This window comes from Echiichthys vipera (assembly GCF_963691815.1).
Source record: "Echiichthys vipera genome assembly, chromosome: 13".
In the NCBI taxonomy this organism is placed as follows: Eukaryota; Metazoa; Chordata; class Actinopteri; order Perciformes; family Trachinidae; genus Echiichthys; species Echiichthys vipera.
This window is the reverse complement of record NC_139838.1, coordinates 21833212-21852150: the sequence shown is the minus strand read 5'-3', so window position 1 is coordinate 21852150 and position 18939 is coordinate 21833212. Positions and strand designations below refer to the sequence as shown.

The window sequence follows — 18939 nt, the reverse complement described above, 5'->3', positions numbered from 1 at the left end:
AACCTTGTTACTTAGAGATGCATCTGTCCCACCACTGCAGGAGACAAAGCTCTCATGTACACTGATTAGCCAAAAGGAGCATGCACTATATCCAGAGTCTGTAGGAGTACATTTAAACAGTTACTGCTGTAGTGATCTGCGGACTCAACCAGCAGTTAATCATTATACAACTGTAGTGTCGCACTTTAAGCATAAAAAAAAAACCCCAGTTGTAGTTTTTTGCAAATGTGTCGCTTGCATCGTCGCATTTACACAAAACTTTAGTTGTGTCCTAAATCCATACTTCCTACTAATACAAAGCACGTTCAGGTTTATCGGCTGTTGCACGCTGTTCTCCTACAACGTAATGCAAAAAGAGAAGTAGAGCCGATGCTGCCGGGAAAACGTTAAAGCTAATTATGGTTGCTGGTCAAACCGCTTTAGGTATAATAATAATTAAAAAAACATTACATTTCTGGAATAACATTTTTTCTCTTTTTAAGTTGAATTTAAAGGAGCATTCAAAAGCTGCAGTTTAATTAACACACAACACTCATTGTGTCTTAATTATGGTTCATAACTGGTATAAACTATGGAACTGGGACACGGCTGATCATAAAAATTTTTGCATGTTAAGTACTGAAATATTTTAATTGTGGAATTGTTTCAGAAACTACCATTTTTATCACTGTGTTGCTCTTTTATTCTTAAAAAGACGGTTTACTTAAAGAGTGTCCCTTTTATATATAAACGGTCATTTACAACTCGGTGACATACAGTAATGTTTAACTTTTGACAGTAAATCAAGTAGATATTTGTTCAGTATTTATTTATGGATGTAATATATATATATATATATCAAGAGAATGAACTGTTTTTAATTTAAAGCAACATTTTGATCTAAAGAATGACTTGATCACAATCAGTCTGAATGGACATTTGTTATGAACGTTGTCGTTTGGACTCTAAACTCATCGTACGAGGAAATACAACAGGTGGAATTTAGCGGATATTAAATATCACACATACAGTAAAAAAAAACAAAAACAAGCAGAATCACCAAACTGACGTGAACACACTTGTGCTTCTGCAGAAACAGCTGAATGCATCGTTTTCCACATCTTCTTCCATATGAACTGTATATCATGTAATGTCTTGTATTCTGAACTATGTGCCTGTAAACCTGCTTTTTTATTTTGTATAAAAGCCAAGACAAATCTTCTCAAGCTCTAAAACACTGCTGTGTTTCCGTCCCATGTCTGCTAAAGTCCTGAGTCCTGCAGTTGCAACATTTTTAAAAAAATAAAACCATGAGCAGTATTTTAAAATGTGTGATAAACGTAGATTTATTCTAAGCGGTAACATCGGAAAGACATTGATTATTTTAGAATCAATCAAATAATATTTACGCAAGAAACAAAAGGGCTTGAGTCTCTGTCCTCGTGCTTTGCTATGTATTTGTGACCGCAGGAGCAGACGCGTCTCCTCCCTCCGTCTTTTGTTTCTTGTGTCTGATTCTTTTCCTTTTCTCCCCCTGCTGCTCCGTCTTCTTCGGTGGCGTCGGCGCGCCTTTCTTCTTCTTCTTCAGACAGCTCAGAGGGTTAGGGTTGCTCTGTTTCCTCTTCCTCTTCCTCCCCCGCCTCTCTCCATCCTTCTGCCCGATGCCCTGCTCCTCTTTCAGGCTGCGGATGCTCTGCTGCTGGGCCGGGCTGACCAGCTCTCCCAGCTGGACGGCCCGGACGTGGTCCAGCGATGCCTGGCAGGGCTTGTCCAGCACCGTGGTGTTGAGGATGATGTAGAGCAGAGGAACACCTGGGATCTTCTTCAGGCCTGCAGTTAACGAGTGGTCCTGGAGAACACACAGAGGAGGGGACGCCAAATGAGTACATGTCAGACTTCAATAGCAGTCCATCTGGTGCCAGTTTAGTTTGTCCTGAGGAACCTCTCTACCTTAACTTGCAAACGAGTACATGGCAATTTCTTTACTGATATTTAATTGGATTCTACTATTTAAGGAGGTCCAGAGCTCCTCCGCAAATGACAGCACCCTCTTCCACCCCTGAGGGAAAAACAGTCTCTAAATCAAGTTATCAAAAATCATCTTTGGGTTCATGTTTGCAGGCGTAACTGTGGCACTAATTTAACCAAAGAGGGGTTTTCTCATCCGTGTCTTTAAAGTGTAATTCCGGCGCATAATCATCCCATGGTCTTTTTCAGGCACTTACACACATCAAATAAGCCATCGAGACAGTTTTTACGTGTATGAAAGACTAACAGAGGAAACCGGGAGAGTCGCTAACAGCTGGACGTGGCCAACACTGATTAGCTCGGGGCAGGACGGTGAAGACATTAAAACAGCTTTTTTAACCACTAATACTGCTGAAAATAACACCAAACCTCTGCAGCAGCATGAGAAGAGTCCCCACACACAAAAAAACACCAACAACGTAGTTAATGAACCCGGATTTAGAAAGACTTAACAACTGGCCCCTGTACCAGCTCCTCTCATAGTAAAGTCCATTCAAGTGGATTACCAAAGTCAATCCAAAAGGAAGGAGTCCATTGGTGCTTTGTTATCTGTGTATGGACTCTTCTCATGCTGCTGCAGAGGTTTGGTGTTGTTTTGAGCAGTATTAGTGGTTAAAAAAGACATTTGAATGCCTTCACCGTGCTGCCCCGAGCTAATCACTTTAAGCCACATCCGGCTGTTAACAACTCTCCAGGATTTCTCCGTTAATGGTTGTTACATGAAAAAAACTGTCTCAGAATGGCTTATTTGATGTCCTTCCGCACCGCGACCCGGGCTTTAGGGTACTTGTCCCCTTCCCCCCCCGCGCCCCAGCCCCGTTTGTACTCCAATGCTTCTTGCTGTCCATACGCCATCCCGCCGTAACACGTCACACGCATTGATCGCGTGTGTGTGGCTTTGTTTACAAATCTTTCCATAGACCTCGGAGTCTTGTCGACTGTTTTTGAATATTTTCATCCGACCAAATCTGCAGTAGACACTCCACCTCCACATCACACCAACGTGAACCTTTCACCGCCATTGTTGTTAAATGTCCGCGCATGGTCCGTCCTTCTATTTACATGTCCGAAAAATACATCTAAATACATGAGTCTAATAATGCGTTGTTTTTACATTCCTTTAATTTTGTGCTCTTTACGCAAGCTTTGCTGCTCCCCCCCCCCCTGTTCAACAATTCAACAATGCTTTTGGTTAAAACTGATGTTGTTCTCACCTTGTTGATAAATGGGACATGAGTAACGCTAGGAATGCCTCCCTCGCAACCTGCTGCCTTCGCAAAAACCGTCTCATTCGTGCCCTTCGGTTCGACACAAGTTGTCGCCTCACAACGTCGACTAAACTGGGTCGTGCCGCTTCACAATGAGTCCAAAACAACCACAAAGCCAAAAATTTTACCATGTTTTCTGCGCTGCTTTCCATTATGTGCGAGTGCGCCCCTGAAAGACCGCGCGCATTTTATAAACAAAGCGACGCATCGCGATGACGTCTATCAATGCGTGTGACGTGTTACGACGTGACACGCATACGTGATGACGTCATGACGTACGGACAAGCAAAAAGCATTGGCCGAGGCCCAGGCAGTGTGAGTACAAGCGGGGCTGGGGCGCCCCGTTTTAACAAGCTTTTTAGTAGCTGTATAGTCCTAACCCTATTTGCTATCATTGGTGTATGGCCTGGCTCAGGTTATGATTGCAGGGAATGAATGCCATAGAACTTTATCATATTATCAAGTTTGTTACTCAGTATTTATTTATTGAATTATAAGAAAACACCATCATTGAGATATGAAAATACCTATATGGGGACAGAATACTTTGGCCATTTGATCCAGCTCTACATGTACAAAATAATTGGCTAGCTCTATGATGATATGATAATATAAAATAATGCTTTAATAATGGGACATATGCTGCACAGGTCACTGTATTAAGCTTACAATAAAGCTGATTCTGATTTCCAGCCACAAAGACATTATTTACATCTAATTTTCCCTCTGGTGTGACATATGTATCTGCAGGGTCTTGTTATATTTACCTGTGTAGCAACAAAGTAGTGGTGTGGGTTAGACTCCCCCAGCATGGACAGCAGGCACTCTGAAGCCGGGACAGGCTCCTTGAAATGTGCACATCTCCTCACCTGAAACCTCTGCAGGATGATTTTGGCTCCATACAGCTCTTTGCCCAGAGACTCTAGCTCTTTCAGTGCACAGCTGAGATTACAGAGGGAATAACGTGGTATCAGATGTCAGTTGTGGAAGAACTACTCAGAGCTTTTACTTAAGTAAAAAGTAGTAATACCACACTGTAGAGAAATACTCTGTTACAAATAGTGATAGACCGATATTTGCGTTTTTTAGGTGCAGCGGTATCGGCCGATGAGGGCGGCATTATTAACAGACAGGCTTCCACTGGCAGCTCTGTGTTGCTGGAGACGCCTTTTTTATGTCCTTTTTTAAGTCCTTTTTTAAAAATTAAGACTTGTAACATTTGTTATCATTGAGCAATATTTATGATGTAAATCCAGGGAGCAAAAGTAGTATTGACTCGAGAAGACCGGCAGTCCATATCTTTTATTTCTTCATGTGAAACCGAATTTACACACGATAACATCTATTATATTTATTTGAAATTAAAATACACATTCACAGCCCGAGTTCTACACATTTGCAAATCACTATTTTTTAGGGATATAAGTTTACAAAACAAAAATAAGAAAGAAGCCACACATGTTACGCTGCTCACAAACTCACAGGAGGCGAGCCACAAGTATGCAAACCTGGTTTCACATGAAACATAAATGCGTAACCATGACTACACATTTTGAGAGTATGTTATATATATATATATATATATATATATATATATATATATATATTTGTAAGTGAACAAAAACATATTTGTGGATAGTCTAATACGTGTGAATGTACATCATTGCTGTGCTTTCACAAATAATATTGTCCAATAAAAGCTTCCATACAAACTGACCCCATTCGATATTTAACATCTCTAAATACGTGGTTGAAATCATTTGTTTTGCTTCATATTTAATGACTTTTAACTGGGAAAACCTAAAAATGACAGGATTGTATTTTTTCATTGTCCTGTACACATACTTACAAACTGCATCGGTAATTATTTAATCATTCAAATTATCTTTTTAACAATTTAAATATTCAAAAATGTTTGAAATGGTTTAATTTTCCTGAGGTCAAATTGACCCTGTGCGTAATAGATGCTACTGTCCTTGATACTGGACAATACTTTAATTCCAAATATTATAAATAATATACAATAGTACTTACAAATAATAAACCTACTTTAAAACACACTAAAAAATATCCCTCTTTCCAATTTTAGGTAAATCAATATTTTTTCCGTATATTTCTGAAGTTGTAGCTATTTTGGATGTATAAGAAAGTGTTTGGGGCGCTGTGTTTTTAATGTAAAATGCTATTTAAGTAGTCAACAAAAACACCTGACATAAAACTTTGAGTAACAACTTTGATTATGATCATTTTCCTGATGTTTAAACTGCAGGAGAACAGGATAACAGGGGTTATAAAGGTGTTTAAAGTAGATGTAGTCACCTCGTCGTGCACAGCTGGACTTCTCCCATCAGGTATTTGGGCATTTGCTCCTTGATCTGGATCTTGTTCTTCAGAGCCGCCTGACAGAAAGTCCCGTCGATGAGGATCTGAAACGGTTCCCTGAAGCTGAAGTTGTATTTGTAGAAACTGATGGTTTTCTTGGCTTGTTTCTGTCGCTTCAGCCCCATGGTTAACGTGAAGGGTTAACGTGAATGGTTAACGTGAATGGTTAACGTTAACAGTTAACCGTTAACGTTAGCCGTTAACTGTTGTTCCGACCGTTGACTGTTGTTCCGGCCGTTAACTGTTGTTCCGACCGTTAGTGTCGCACCTTAAAACGCCCGCAGCAGTTGGTGATAATTAAAAAATTAACTCATTTTAATGGGTTTCATACTTATTCATAAATACCACTGTCGGATATTTCAGCGTGGGGTTTTCCTGGTGTACACAACACGCTTGCGGTGCTTGCTTCTCATGACTCCGGGCGGAAACGGGGTATACAACGATGGTTCCGCTTTTCTATATGACTGTATGACATATTTACTGATGTAACGTAGCTAATACTTGTTTTTTTTTTTTTTAACTTTACCTTATTGAAAATAAAAGTAGATATGGCTACATTTATATCATCTTTTTTCTTTATTTTTAAATTCAGAAACCATTATTTTAGATGAACAAGCAGAAAATCAGCAAACGTTCACACAAATGAGACAAATGTGCTAAGAATACATATCAAACATAAAGATAATCAATAAATATAAAATGGGAAATTAAGTTTAAACAAATAAAGAATGACAACAATATGTCAAACAGACAATTTTCTGTTAAAATATTTCTATAAAATGCAAGAATTACACATTAATAGTGCCACAAAACGTATCCCCTCATATAATGGCCAGTCTTTGTCCTACTATCAAGTATTTTATTTAGTATACACTTAACATCTTAACTAATAACTTGAATGTGTGTTGGTGAATATGGAGAAGTTTCTTCTTTCCCAGCAAAAGTTGAAGGGAGATAGATCATTTCATACTGTATTTTCTATTTTCAGTCTGCGACAAACCGTATCCCCTCTATATAATAACCAGTCTTTCCTAATATCAAGTATTTTATTTAGTATACACCTAACATCTTAACTAATAACTCAAGTGAATATGTAGAAGTTTCTCCTTTCCTAGAAAAAGTTATGGGGAGATTATTTCACTGTATTTTCTGCTATTTTCAGTCTACCACAACATGTGTCCCCTCTTTAAAATACACAGATGATGTCCTACCAGTATGCGTTTCATTTTGCACATATTTCAGATCAAGTTGGTTAATATGGAGAAGTTTATTTTTTCATTTAGGGGAATACAGATTATTTCATACTGTACTATGTCTACAACATGTATCCCCCTTTAAAATACACAGCTCTACCATCATCTATTCTGTACGTGTAGTGTTTAATTTATTATTATTATTATTATTATTATTATTATTATTATTGTTGTTGTTGGTGGGTGTTTCTATCCGCCAACCCTCGTCTGTGTTTTGCCCGGAAGCGGAAGTACTCATTCAGGGGGGGAGACAGCAGCAGCTCGGAGCGGCGGTGACACTTGTCGTCGCCTCGGACTCTCGGCTGACGTTAGCTCGGGTCTGGCCCGGTTGGGTTGGGTTGGGTACGCTACCTTCCTCGCTTGTACGGTAAATACTATGGCGGCCGCGGATCCCCGGGCCTCGAGTGACGGCGGGCCGGCCAGCAGAGGAGGATTCCCGGCCGGGGAGGGCAGCAACGACCGTGACGGCCCGGGCGGCAGCGGCAGCGGCAGCGGCGGCGGCGGGGAGGGCGAACGGGAGCGGGACCGGGCCACCTTCGAGTGCAACATTTGTTTGGACACTGCCACGGACGCGGTCATCAGTATGTGCGGCCACTTGTTCTGGTACGAGTCGGGGGAGGGGGTGGTTTGATGTGTGAGCTGCTTGTTTTGGTTACGGTTCTGGTGTCTGCGGCCTCCTTTACCGTCAGTTCACGCCGCAATAACACGCTAGTCCCAGACGTTTGTCTCCGGATTATGTAACGGGGGTCCGGGACTCCGTGGGCGGGTCCTCAGACTTGCTCCAAGGGGGGTCCGCCAAAATATTGTTTGGTCACTTTCTGAAAGTTTATTTTCTTCTTCCAAACATGGAAATATTCATAAACATGAATCCAACACATTAGCAAAGATAAATCGTCCTTTTTGTGAAATTAAGCGACATTTAATTCACACCACCGTGATGAAAGGCCTTCAGGTAATGTAGACACAAACATGTTTAAATATAGACCTTTTCAACGGAATTCCATTGCTAGGCAACAGCCTGGCTCCTTGTTAACTTCCTGTCGGCTGATGTCATTCACGTACATTCAACAGGAAACAAATTAGGACTGTTTTGGCATGTTTACGTTTACATCTTTGAAAAGGTCCATATTAATGTTAAATTTATTTAATAGTTTAGTGTTTGCATCATAAAATTTGTGTGTATAGACCTTTTCAACGGCAGCAGCCTCGGTCCTTGTTAACTTTCTGTCAGATGATGTCATTCACATTCCCTGCTACAGGAAATAAACTTGGACACATTTAAAATGTTTAACAACTTTGACAAGGTCTTATTAGGCTGTTAAACCGTGACGTAACGCCCTTTCAAAATATGATTTCCGGGTCCAAGTCTTTTATTTCTACAACGCCGCAGTGCTGTTTTCCCCGATCAGAGTTTTTTCAAAAAACAACGCAATTGTCATTTTGCCTCTTTCTTATCGTTTAAAAAGGTGTTTAACGGACGGAAGAGGTGATGTAATTGTTCACATGTACAGCCGCTGTTGTCTTGTTTTGTTTCAACGGAGCGTTTGGACCCGGAAATCTTATTTTGAAAGGATGTTATGTCAGATTTAACAGCAGGGGGTCCTCCCTCCATCTCTTCCAGCTAAGGGGTCTTTGCACAATGCACATTATACACCGTGTTTGTGGTCATGAAGGCTGGACATGTGATCTGCTGCGGTCTTGTGAGAATTTAAGTGGCCCAGCCTGATCAGATCATACATTTGGTTTGATGGAGGTCAGATGTCACACACACACACACACACACACACACACACACACACACACACACACACACACACACACACACACACACACACACACACACACACACACACACACACACACACACACACACACACACACACACACACACACACACACACACACACACACACAGGATTTGCTGCTTTCCTGTATTTTAAAATCATTTTCTAATTAATATTTCGTATTATATATTTTGCAGTTGGGTTAAAAAAAATAAAAGAAGGCGTAATTTCTTTTTAAAAAGACAACTTGAGCACCAGGAACTTGTGACGGGAATTTTCCACAATTCTTTTGACTGTATAAACTAAATTTATCAGTAAATACGATAAGATGCACTACGTTTGAGGTAATTTAGAAACAATAGTTTGCCTGGGAGCACTGGCATGTTTATTTTTCAACCATAATATAAAAATATATTTATATAAAAGATCACTGTGACTGCAACTGTGACCCTGGGTTTGTTTGCACTTTTCTGTGATTCAAGTCCCTTTGTCTTCAATCTCAGTTTCTCAAGACTTGCGCAAACCTACAGACGTGTGTGTCGCACATCTACGCATGCACGCAGTGGCGCGTTTAAAGGCTGTTGACTGACGGATGTGCTCGCTCACAGGTTCAGGCTAATGTGAGATTAGAGCCAAGAGATTTGGATTGGGGTCAAACTGAGGCTGTTATAATCTGCAGTAAAAGTCATAACAGAAGAACCTCTCTTCACCTGTTAATGACGTGGGTGTTGTAGTTTTAAATGATAATGATCTGTGTGGGTGTGCAGCACGTGTTGTGGCAGTTTAAGGACGTATGTCTCTGCTCCTTTTGCGTTATCTCCTTTTCAGTGTCGAGGTTTTTTACTCCGCGAAGAAGACCTCTGTAGCAAACGCACCAAAACTGCCCCAAAAAAATGCTTTAATCTGACCATCGTGTGCAAGATGTCACATAGCCTGACATAAACCAGGGTGTTAAACTCCCCATCAGGCCCGTTAACATCTTATAATGTGGTGTTTAAGGTTTGAAATATGGATTTTTAATAAGACGCTTCAAATCTAGGTTATAGGAGGATGCCAAGTGTACTTAAAACAGGTGACACATTTACCTATAATTTGCAGCCTTCTGTAGAAAGCTGTCATGAACAGTTATGGTTGTTTATAGCACAAAAACATCTGATTTAAAGTGATGAAAGCGTGCAATATACTGTATGTGCTATGTTTATTATTATATATTTAATTTACAGCAGTTGTGAGGTGCTGGAAACATTGAAAATGCACCTTGAAATGCTTTGAAAGTGTTTGAGTTTGACATTAGTTGTAGGAAGAACACAGTTGTAATTTCCCCGTTTGTTAAAGACGGTACGTATTTTGAGTGCTTTTTAAATCTGTATTTAGAGAAAAGGACCTTTGAAATTATGACCAACAGACACCCACAGAGTCTCTCTTTCCAAACCTAAAAGAAAAGTACGACAGGCGACATTTCTTTACACGCAGAACAGTATGTTTGGCATGAAGGAGATCAGATAAATTCCCCGCACAGTTGCACGTGCAGTTGCATTGAAGCTCGTGTGTTAGTGTAGCTGATGTAACTCAGCTGCGTAGTTGCTCGTGTCCCCGTCTGTGAAACGTGATGAAACTGTGATGAAACTATCGGCAAGGGTGAAAGGTGTTTTCAGATCACCTGCTGCAACTTCAGATCAAAAGTTGCAATGATTGCATATTAATTATCTTTATTTCTATTAGATTTTTTAAAGAAAACTACATTTAAAAGCAGTCTGGTCCATGCATTTTGTAGTTTAAATGTCCTCAGTGTGCGTTAAACTCCTTTATTTAACCATTTATTTATTTATTTATTTACTATTATTCTTAAGTTCAGCCGCAGCAAAATAACTGCATTTGTTTCCAAAATGCTCACAAATAAATAGAAATACTCTGCTGAATCGAGCCTGTATCACTTTTCTTGCATCATCTTGATATTCACTGGTGCTTAACTTGTATTTTACCCTTTATTCAAATGTATTTAATTCATTTTTCACAGTGAGTTAACAAAACAAATCACAAAATGGATACAAAACAAATGTAGTTGCAACAATACAAACAGTATTTGTAATACATACACACAAAACGTGAAAGTAAAGAGAAGGATGAAAATAAGGAGGGAAAGATAAGAAAGAAGCCATAACTTATTGTTTAATGCTTTTAATGTTTATAATCAGATTGTCTCGCTGCATTTTACCCTTGATTCAGTTGAAAATAATGTGACGGAAACTATAACTGATTCCTCATAAGCAGCAGACTGCCGTACATTGTCTCACATAGTTTGAAATTTAAAGAATCAAACGCAAACTGGGAAAGATTCTGGAGTGATGTGTGTAAGAGACATTAACGTCTCGTAAATGTTTCGAGGTTAATGAGCCTGTGGCGTTTTTTACGAGTGTCCGCTTGTCGTCATTAGAGGCGCGGTGAATTCTCTCCATCAAGACTGAATGAGAGCTCATCGTGTTGAGATTAAACATGATATCAGAAGGAGAGGAGGGATGTTAGCACATTAATGCGGTGCAGCAAGTCTCTGAAGGGACGGTTTGGACAAAAGTTTGCATATGTAAAACCTACGAGTCATCACTTGGTACAGAGTTGATGAAACCAGTGGTGCTGCTTTGACGTAAACCCAGGCAGTCAGTTTAAGTTTATCACTTTAAGGGTCTAAAAAGGAGGTAAAACTCTCTTATTCTGCCAGAAAAAATATATACTGCTAGCCTTTTTTTAGCTGCAGCTACAGATTATCTTCTCATTATTCATTTTTAAGAGTTTAGTCTATAAAATGTCAGAAAATAGTGCATTTCTTAATCAGTTTCCTTAAATGTTTTTTTTTCACAAGCAACAATTTGAAACCTTGATATTGAGTTTTATCACAGAAGACAAAGAAAAGCAGCGACACACTCAAGTTAGCGGATTATTTTTCTGTAGATCAGCAAATTGGTTAATTTACTAGATCGATAGCATTGTTATAAAACACTTAGTTCTATAAAAGTGGTTGAAGCTTGACAGAGCTGAAACAGTTCCTCCGTCTACAGGAACGTTTTATTCTTTCCAGGGTTGTTTTTAAATCAAAAAGTCTGGTTTCTCAAATATAAAGTGTTTGCTGGGTTTCTTTGTTTATGATAAGATGATTTTTAGAGTTTAGACTCTTGGTTGGATAAAAAAAAATACAGTAATTTAAATACTTTGGGCTTCTCAAAACATTTCCTGATATTTAACTGTTGCATTTGCAGCATCAACGCAGAGAACCTGCAATATGATTCGCTTTTAACGTCTCTGTTTAGTGAATATCTTTCCATTCTGAACTAAACATTTGAAGACCTCAACGTGGAAATATTTATTCTTTATGTGCAGCCCTAAATGAAGGACAGTTGTAGTAGTAGCATTGTAGTTACTGAAGCATTACTGCAGTCTATAGCCTGTCTGTAAACACACGATTTAGATCAGAGGGGAGTAACTGGACATAATCCAGTCTGGGCTTATGCTCTTATTCTAATGTAATGTTATGAAAATGAGACTCTGCGTCCATATTTAACGGCTCTAGCATAATGGAGTCTGTGCGTTCACGCTGCAGCCTCTGAATGGTTGTTGAGCCTCTTATTGGAAATGTTCGCAGTTATTTCAGGTCACAAGAGCTGGGCTATGCGTGTGGCCACATGTTAAATCACTGTTGAATGGGTTGTTATGTCAACTAAGGCCTTACGCTTTGTTCAGCCGTTTGTAGCCACAGGAATGCCATTCTCAGCAGCGATCTGATAGCCGGCGTTATACCAACACTACACACTGAGCCGCGCTCCATATGTATATATATATATGTGTGTGTGTGCGGAAAAGCCTGCACATTGGCTCATGGTCGTGTTTTGCATAATGATTTGTTTGTTGATGGTTGTATTGAGGGTTTGGTTAGACCCACCTGAGGCAATGAAGCACGGAAAGTGTGTTGAAAACAAGTCCTGCCTGTTCCCCTGCACCATCTGAGTTACTCTGCTGTTCGTTAGGAGCCTGACAGAAGCATTAAGAACACAGTGCAGTCAGAAATAATGCTTTTATGCAGAAAAGATCATTCAAAGACAAAAAAAACCCTAGAATAAAGATTCTTTTACATACGTTGGTGATTGTTAAACACACTGGCGGCATCTTCTCAGTCGAAAACCAAACCTTGCCTCCCCACCTGATGCAGTTTTTCCTCAAACCTCCATCCCGCGCTCCCACAGTGCAGCAGCAGCAGCAGGTCGGGCCTGCAGCCACACAGGCGAGAGGAGAGGCTGCTGACGACTCCCAACAGATGGAGCCAATTAATACTAACGATGGGGAGTGGGGACACGTTTAATCAGTCACTTCGTTAGGAACATGCTGTTCAGGCCAGGTGGGCTTCCAGGTACCACAGGAAAAAGAATCACCAAGACAAATAGGCTTTACATTACTGTCTATTAAGATTTATATGAGTCATAAAATAAACTGGCTCCAGGATTTTTGTTTGCCCTTTTTGAAGCAAGCAGCTGACATTTGAACCTCTTTAACGTTTGGCCTTTTGGAAAGCTGAAAAAAAAAAGTCAAATCATTCCAAAATGACACCCAGGCTTTGAGGAATACCATAGAAAAACCCACACTGTGATTCGGTATCAAAAACATTTGGAGATTTCCGCTCTCCCCTCTGAATGCCCAAGGTCTCTAGTTTGTGGATGTAAAGTTTCGTAAGGCTGTGATCATCTTCAGAGGTCACAACAGGTCATTTTATACAGTGGGCTTAAGTTTTTTTTGTTTTTTTCATTGTTTAATGGTTTCACTACAATAAAATGGCTTCTCTGCATGAAAAACAGCATGTTGTCTGTAAAGTAGAGGCTCGTGGGTGCCTGTAGAACCCATTTTCATTCAGATATCTTGAGGTCAGAAGGACCCCTTTGAAAAAGTCCATGCCAGTTTTTTCCTCGCCAGCTTTGGAGCGTTATTTAACCCCCTTCCTGACAAGATAGCTCCCACCACGACCTCTTAGAGACACAAATTTTGGATAAAGAAGCTGTTGTGAGAATGCAAATTAATTTCTTTGTCTTTGTCTCTGTCTCTACAGCTGGCCCTGTCTGCATCAAGTGAGTATTTATTTTTGTAATTCTTCTTAAACAGCCACATGGGTGTTTGTTAGCGTCGTCCCATTAACCCTTTTTACACAACTCCTCCAATCTGACACAATAAGTGAAAACACCCGTGCGAGCGAGCTGCTGCTGAGTAGGGCCTTTTTAAACTCGAGCACTCAGAAAGTTCACCTAAATGTAGTGAGCATAAGGTTGTGATGTCACCTCAGCGTTGATTAGTGCATCTTAAACATACTAATGCACGTAATGCCTCTGTTTACTGGAGCTTTCTCTTCGCCACACGCCACTTAGCCATGAAGAGCCGTACGTTGCCCCCGGTGTGGCAGTATAAACACTACATAGTGAAGTAGAGATTAAAAATTATTGCAACCGTTTGCGTAAATGTCCTTACTGTTAAATTAATGTTGCGAATGTGCTTCAAGTAACATTCCCGAGATGACGTGTTCAGGCTTTTCTTTTCTGCTGTTGTTTGGCGCTGAACTCTGTATTTGGACAGCAGAAAGGAGTTTTTTCTGATCTGCAGCATTAACATTTTGACATCTCTGTCACTGCGCTCAGTGGTTGGAGACGCGGCCCAGCAGGCAGCAGTGTCCCGTCTGTAAAGCAGGCATCAGCAGAGAGAAGGTCATCCCACTGTACGGCAGAGGGAGCTCCAGCCAAGAGGACCCCAGGTACGCAGAGAGTTTGCATCTGTGGGTGTTCTTTGTCTGCGACGGCCTTATGGATATCTTACGATTTGATGTTTCTGCGGTTGTTCAGGTTGAAAACTCCACCTCGGCCTCAGGGACAGAGAACAGAGCCGGAGAGTCGAGGCGGGGTGAGTCGATTTACGTCCACCTATCCAGCTCAGAAATGCGATATTCTCTTTATCTTGTTTTAAACTCCCTCCCTGTTGTTTTCTGTCAGATGTTTCAGGGTTTCGGGGACACTGGCTTTCACATGTCTTTCGGCATCAGTGCTTTCCCCTTTGGCTTCTTCACCACAGTCTTCAACGCCAACGACACCTTTCACAGAGCAGGTAAACACACACGCAAACGTCCTTTTCTCACTGGTTGTGGTTACTTGAACTTTCTATCCGAGTAAAATCAATTCAAAGGCTCCAGGGGCCTCATTTATAAATCATAAAACTGTGCGTAGAATCCTTCCCAAAACATTGCGTTCCCACAAAAACCATGAACGCGCTGTGCAAAAAAAATATGAGATTTATAAAACTGTGCACCGCAGAATGCACGCAATCTTACGTTTATAAATACCAATACTGGGATAATCTCCGTCCAGTGTTATCCAGCTTTTCCTCCCGCTATCTTCCATAAATGGCACATGCTAAAGAGCGCATGAATATGGACGCTGTCTTAATGTGGACGTTACTTTGACTGACGTTAGGAAAATGACACAGAAGAAAGCAAAGTTCTCCGAGACGGAAATGGAGGTTGAGCGCTACGAAAATGTGTTTTTTTGGAAGCCTCAACAGAGCGAGCTGTGAATCAAGTCCACCGTTAGTATTTGTAAGGAAGTTTAGCATATTCATACATAAAATATTGAGGGTTCTTTTAAAATGGGAATAACATGACAGGTCTTAATGTGTTTATAGGTATGAAAAGAAATACAAGATGATATTCGAGAGCATTATTTGCGACACATGAGATCCACACATCAATGCTTTCTATCTCAGCAGGGTCGAATTTTAGTGAGAACAGAAGAATGTAATCATTTCCTACATTTAAAAAATTATTGTATCTGACAAAATACCTTTTTAATTCATAATCGTTGGCCATAACTTTGCATAAAACCTTTTCACAACTTTGGCCAAACTGACGCACCGACGTATGCAGTTATAAAATTCAATTAAACATGATATTAAAAACATGTAGACTTGATAATGAATTCAAACTGCATCTTAACTGTGTGCCAAGTGCCAACAGTATAGTCCTATATTAGTATAGCCCACCCACAGCTACAGCTAGGCTCTTTACAGTGAAATACATTTGCTGCCAGTTATTTTATAGTTCATGTGTGTGTTTTTCTGTTGACTGAGCTTTATTTCATGGTGTTTCCATCGAGTGTTGCTGATTCCAGAGTCGAGAAAAACGTGCGCAAAAGCAATACGCACGCTTCTCCGCAAATAATTTTTACTTTAAATACCAACGTTTGCCACCGCACACTTTTGCCCGTCTACGCAAGGTTTTCGTGCACACTCGAAGATATAATATGTCACATTTCCACCAGGCTTGGGCAGTTTTACGGCCAGGGTATTATTATATCCTGGATGCACTGTAGCGGGTTTTGTGGCCAGGTGAAGGAAGTTTCGGTTTGAGTGACTTAGAGGAATATTTTTGAAACAAACAGCATCATATACCACGGTAAAATTTCATGAAGGTATGAAAAAATAGATACTGCCTAAGCGTAGTTTCCACGTTAAAATGTCTAAAAACAACTAAATCTGTTCTATATTTTTAGTTGTGTAGTTATGTGGTTTGTGGTTATCCCAAAGGTTTCAGGTTGAACAGTGTTCAAACCAGAAAATCTGTAATTTATTTAAGGTGACGGTCTGTTACATGTAGTCGTCTGTCAGCGGCGTCACATCTTGTCTGCTATTAATCGACTTTACATCTAATTTTAAGCCAAATCTTTACAGTACGCTTTTTAGATCTTGGTTGTTTTTAATTTCATATTTTAACCTGATGAAGGAAGAAGAATTCAACTCCCATGATCCCGCGCTACTTCAAGTCGTCCCTGAATTCTGTCTTTTGTTATTGGCTGAGAGAAAATGACATATTTCCACACTGTAATAACCTTTTCCACCCATCTCGCCCCCGTCAGACCAGTATGCAAGCGATCACCAAGGCAACGGTAACCCCAACAATGGCAATAACAACTGGCAAGACTCCCTCTTCCTGTTCGTGGCCATCTTCTTCTTCTTCTGGCTGCTGAGCGTGTGATGGAGACCGGACGGGATGGATGGATGAACGAACGAACGAGTGGATCGATGAACGGGAGGGAGGAGCGCAAAGAAATAAAAACAAAACTTAAAAAACACACTAAAATCATGCCACAGACGCACACTAATTTTACATTTCCTAGCAGGTACTAACTTGGGAGAGAGCGTAGTGTTTGTGTTTGATCCCAAAACAAGAAGAATAGGATGTTATATATATAATTATAAATATAATATATTTGGCTTTCTCCTCCTGGCAAAGGCAGATTCACTTCAGGAGTCTCAGCCCCGCCCACCTGCTTCGCTGATTTTGTTTATGCAACAAATTAGTGGTGCGTGAATCCAAAATAAGTCACGTTGGCCCTCCCTCTCCACATGCACCTGTACATAAACACAGAAGAATAGCTGTTGGGGTTCAGAGACAGTATTAAACGATCAGGGGGAGCTTATGTAGAGGATTTTCATTGTATTGTGCGTGCAGAAAAGAGGCGGGCGGAGGATAATTCAGTGACTAATTCTCTTTCACTCCTGAAGGTTTATTCCTGCAGCGGGAAGAGGAGGGGTATGAGATAGCGTAGTGGTTGCTATAGAAACTTTTTCTAACTCTAAAAGGCCAAAGAGTAGTGGGTCAGTCATGTACGATGTCGGGAGGTTGAAAAATGTAATTGAATCATGTTCCTGTTTACAGTTTCCTCGTGAATTGAACAAGTACTCCTAAAATTGCGATGTGCTCCTGACGGACAGATAGAAACAGCACAGGATGCATTTTTATAAACATTTGTCTTAACAAAAACCTGCCATTGCACTGTGAAGTCACTTGTAGACCGAGTTGTCCTAAAGTTTGGAGCGAGTGCTGCGTTTTTAACCACTTGTTGTCTTTTCTCACAGAGCTGTACAAACATGGGTGGCTTTATGGTTAAAGGGCCAGTTTGGGAGATTTTTTCCACATCGGACACACAATGTTTGTTGATTATAGAGTAAATTGTTAAGAGAAACAAGTTCTGGCTAATAAAGTAGCTCGATGACTGTGAGGAGAATCATTTCAACTAGTCACAAAGGGTGAAAAGAATTACAGGAATGACGAGCAACAGTTCAACTTCCTGTCACAGTGGATTTATTTTCCTGACTATGTGTCTGTGTGTGTCTGACTGAGTGCGTAAACATTATATATTTGTATATATGAATATTGTAAATGCTGTTTTTACGTGTTTTCCGAGTGAATGATAAGCCACAGCGGGCGACAGTGTACGAGATGAGCGAGTCGGCCTCAAGATGCTTTTGTAAAGCGAGAAATGATTCCTGGTTTTTCTTTAATTCCTTCCTTTTGCTCGAGAAAGAGCTTGCATCCCAAATTAATAACTCTTCTGCCAACTTCTTCCATTAGATAAATGTTATGAGTTTAAATAAAGGTTCTCCTTCCCTGCTAATGTGATTTGATGTAAGGATATTTGCTGTACGAACAGTTGAGCAATGTGAAACTAAAGTAACACAGTTAACAGTGTGACGGCAGTAACTAGTGCAGCCTCAGGCAGAGATGAGACGTTGGCGACAGAGCTCTCACTTCTTTCTAACTTCACACTCCCAGATTTTTTTTAAATTTCAAATGTGTAGTCTTCCCCTCTTCACCCTTTCCCTTTGTGTAATTTCACTGGAACTCAGCTGAACTAGATCTAATAAGCGAGTGTTTGGCACCTAAACCTTCACACCAGGGTCAGAGATGAAGCTGGAGGTCTTCTGGGGGACGGACGGGACGGCTGCTGGGGCTCATCATTACTTGCGTACTTGTCTGTTCAAGCTCCTCTTTGTATTATAAGGCTTATGTGACACAAGCGATGGGAGTCACCATTCGACAGACTAAAACTGGACACATTGTGCAAAACCAAATGATGTTAGGAGATTAAAACTGCATTGAAACAGTGACTTGATTTGTGTTGTCATTACATTTTAATATTATCAAAGGGTCTGTGTATCGTCTGTTCATTAAATGATGTCATTCTGGCTTTTGACAGTGACTTGTTTTTGTTTTGAAATGGGAATTTTGATAAACAAGAAACGCAAAGATTAGAAAATGATCATATCAACAAAAATGTATTGGAGACTGTAAGGATGGGAAACAGTGAATGGGTTCAAATGTAGGTTGATGGCAACACATTTACAACTTTATTACATTGTTTGCAATGTAATTAATAACATGGTCATAAA

The 18939-nt window shown here is 40.3% G+C and overlaps 2 protein-coding genes across 2 annotated transcripts; one reads left to right on the top strand and one right to left on the bottom strand.

The window, feature by feature from the left end:
- Positions 1-586: 586 nt before the first annotated feature.
- utp23 (UTP23 small subunit processome component) lies at positions 587-6032 on the bottom strand. The gene is made up of 3 exons (XM_083925272.1): positions 5595-6032; positions 4043-4217; positions 587-1828 (listed from the first exon to the last, which is right to left on the bottom strand). Exons 1-3 carry the CDS (start codon positions 5780-5782, stop codon positions 1430-1432), a joined length of 762 nt encoding a protein of 253 aa, XP_083781398.1. The 5' UTR covers positions 5783-6032; the 3' UTR covers positions 587-1429.
- A 1131-nt stretch (positions 6033-7163) lies between these two features.
- Positions 7164-18744, top strand: rnf5 (ring finger protein 5). Its single transcript, XM_083925478.1, has 6 exons — positions 7164-7513; positions 13781-13799; positions 14361-14473; positions 14562-14619; positions 14709-14820; positions 16623-18744. The coding sequence occupies exons 1-6, from the start codon at positions 7287-7289 to the stop codon at positions 16739-16741; spliced, it is 648 nt and encodes a 215-aa protein (XP_083781604.1). The 5' UTR covers positions 7164-7286; the 3' UTR covers positions 16742-18744.
- The last annotated feature ends 195 nt before the right edge of the window (positions 18745-18939 follow it).

Bases quoted from the DNA above. Each gene is read 5' to 3' on its own strand.
- rnf5 (XM_083925478.1), top strand. From the start codon at position 7,287: ATGGCGGCCGCGGATCCCCGGGCCTCGAGTGACGGCGGGCCGGCCAGC. The intron at 14,620-14,708 runs GTGAGTCGATTT...GTTTTCTGTCAG, and splicing joins AGCCGGAGAGTCGAGGCGGG to ATGTTTCAGGGTTTCGGGGA. The intron at 14,821-16,622 runs GTAAACACACAC...CGCCCCCGTCAG, and splicing joins CGACACCTTTCACAGAGCAG to ACCAGTATGCAAGCGATCAC.
- utp23 (XM_083925272.1), bottom strand. From the start codon at position 5,782: ATGGGGCTGAAGCGACAGAAACAAGCCAAGAAAACCATCAGTTTCTAC. The intron at 4,218-5,594 runs GTGACTACATCT...CTGTAATCTCAG, and splicing joins GTCCAGCTGTGCACGACGAG to CTGTGCACTGAAAGAGCTAG. The intron at 1,829-4,042 runs GTAAATATAACA...TGTGTTCTCCAG, and splicing joins ACTACTTTGTTGCTACACAG to GACCACTCGTTAACTGCAGG.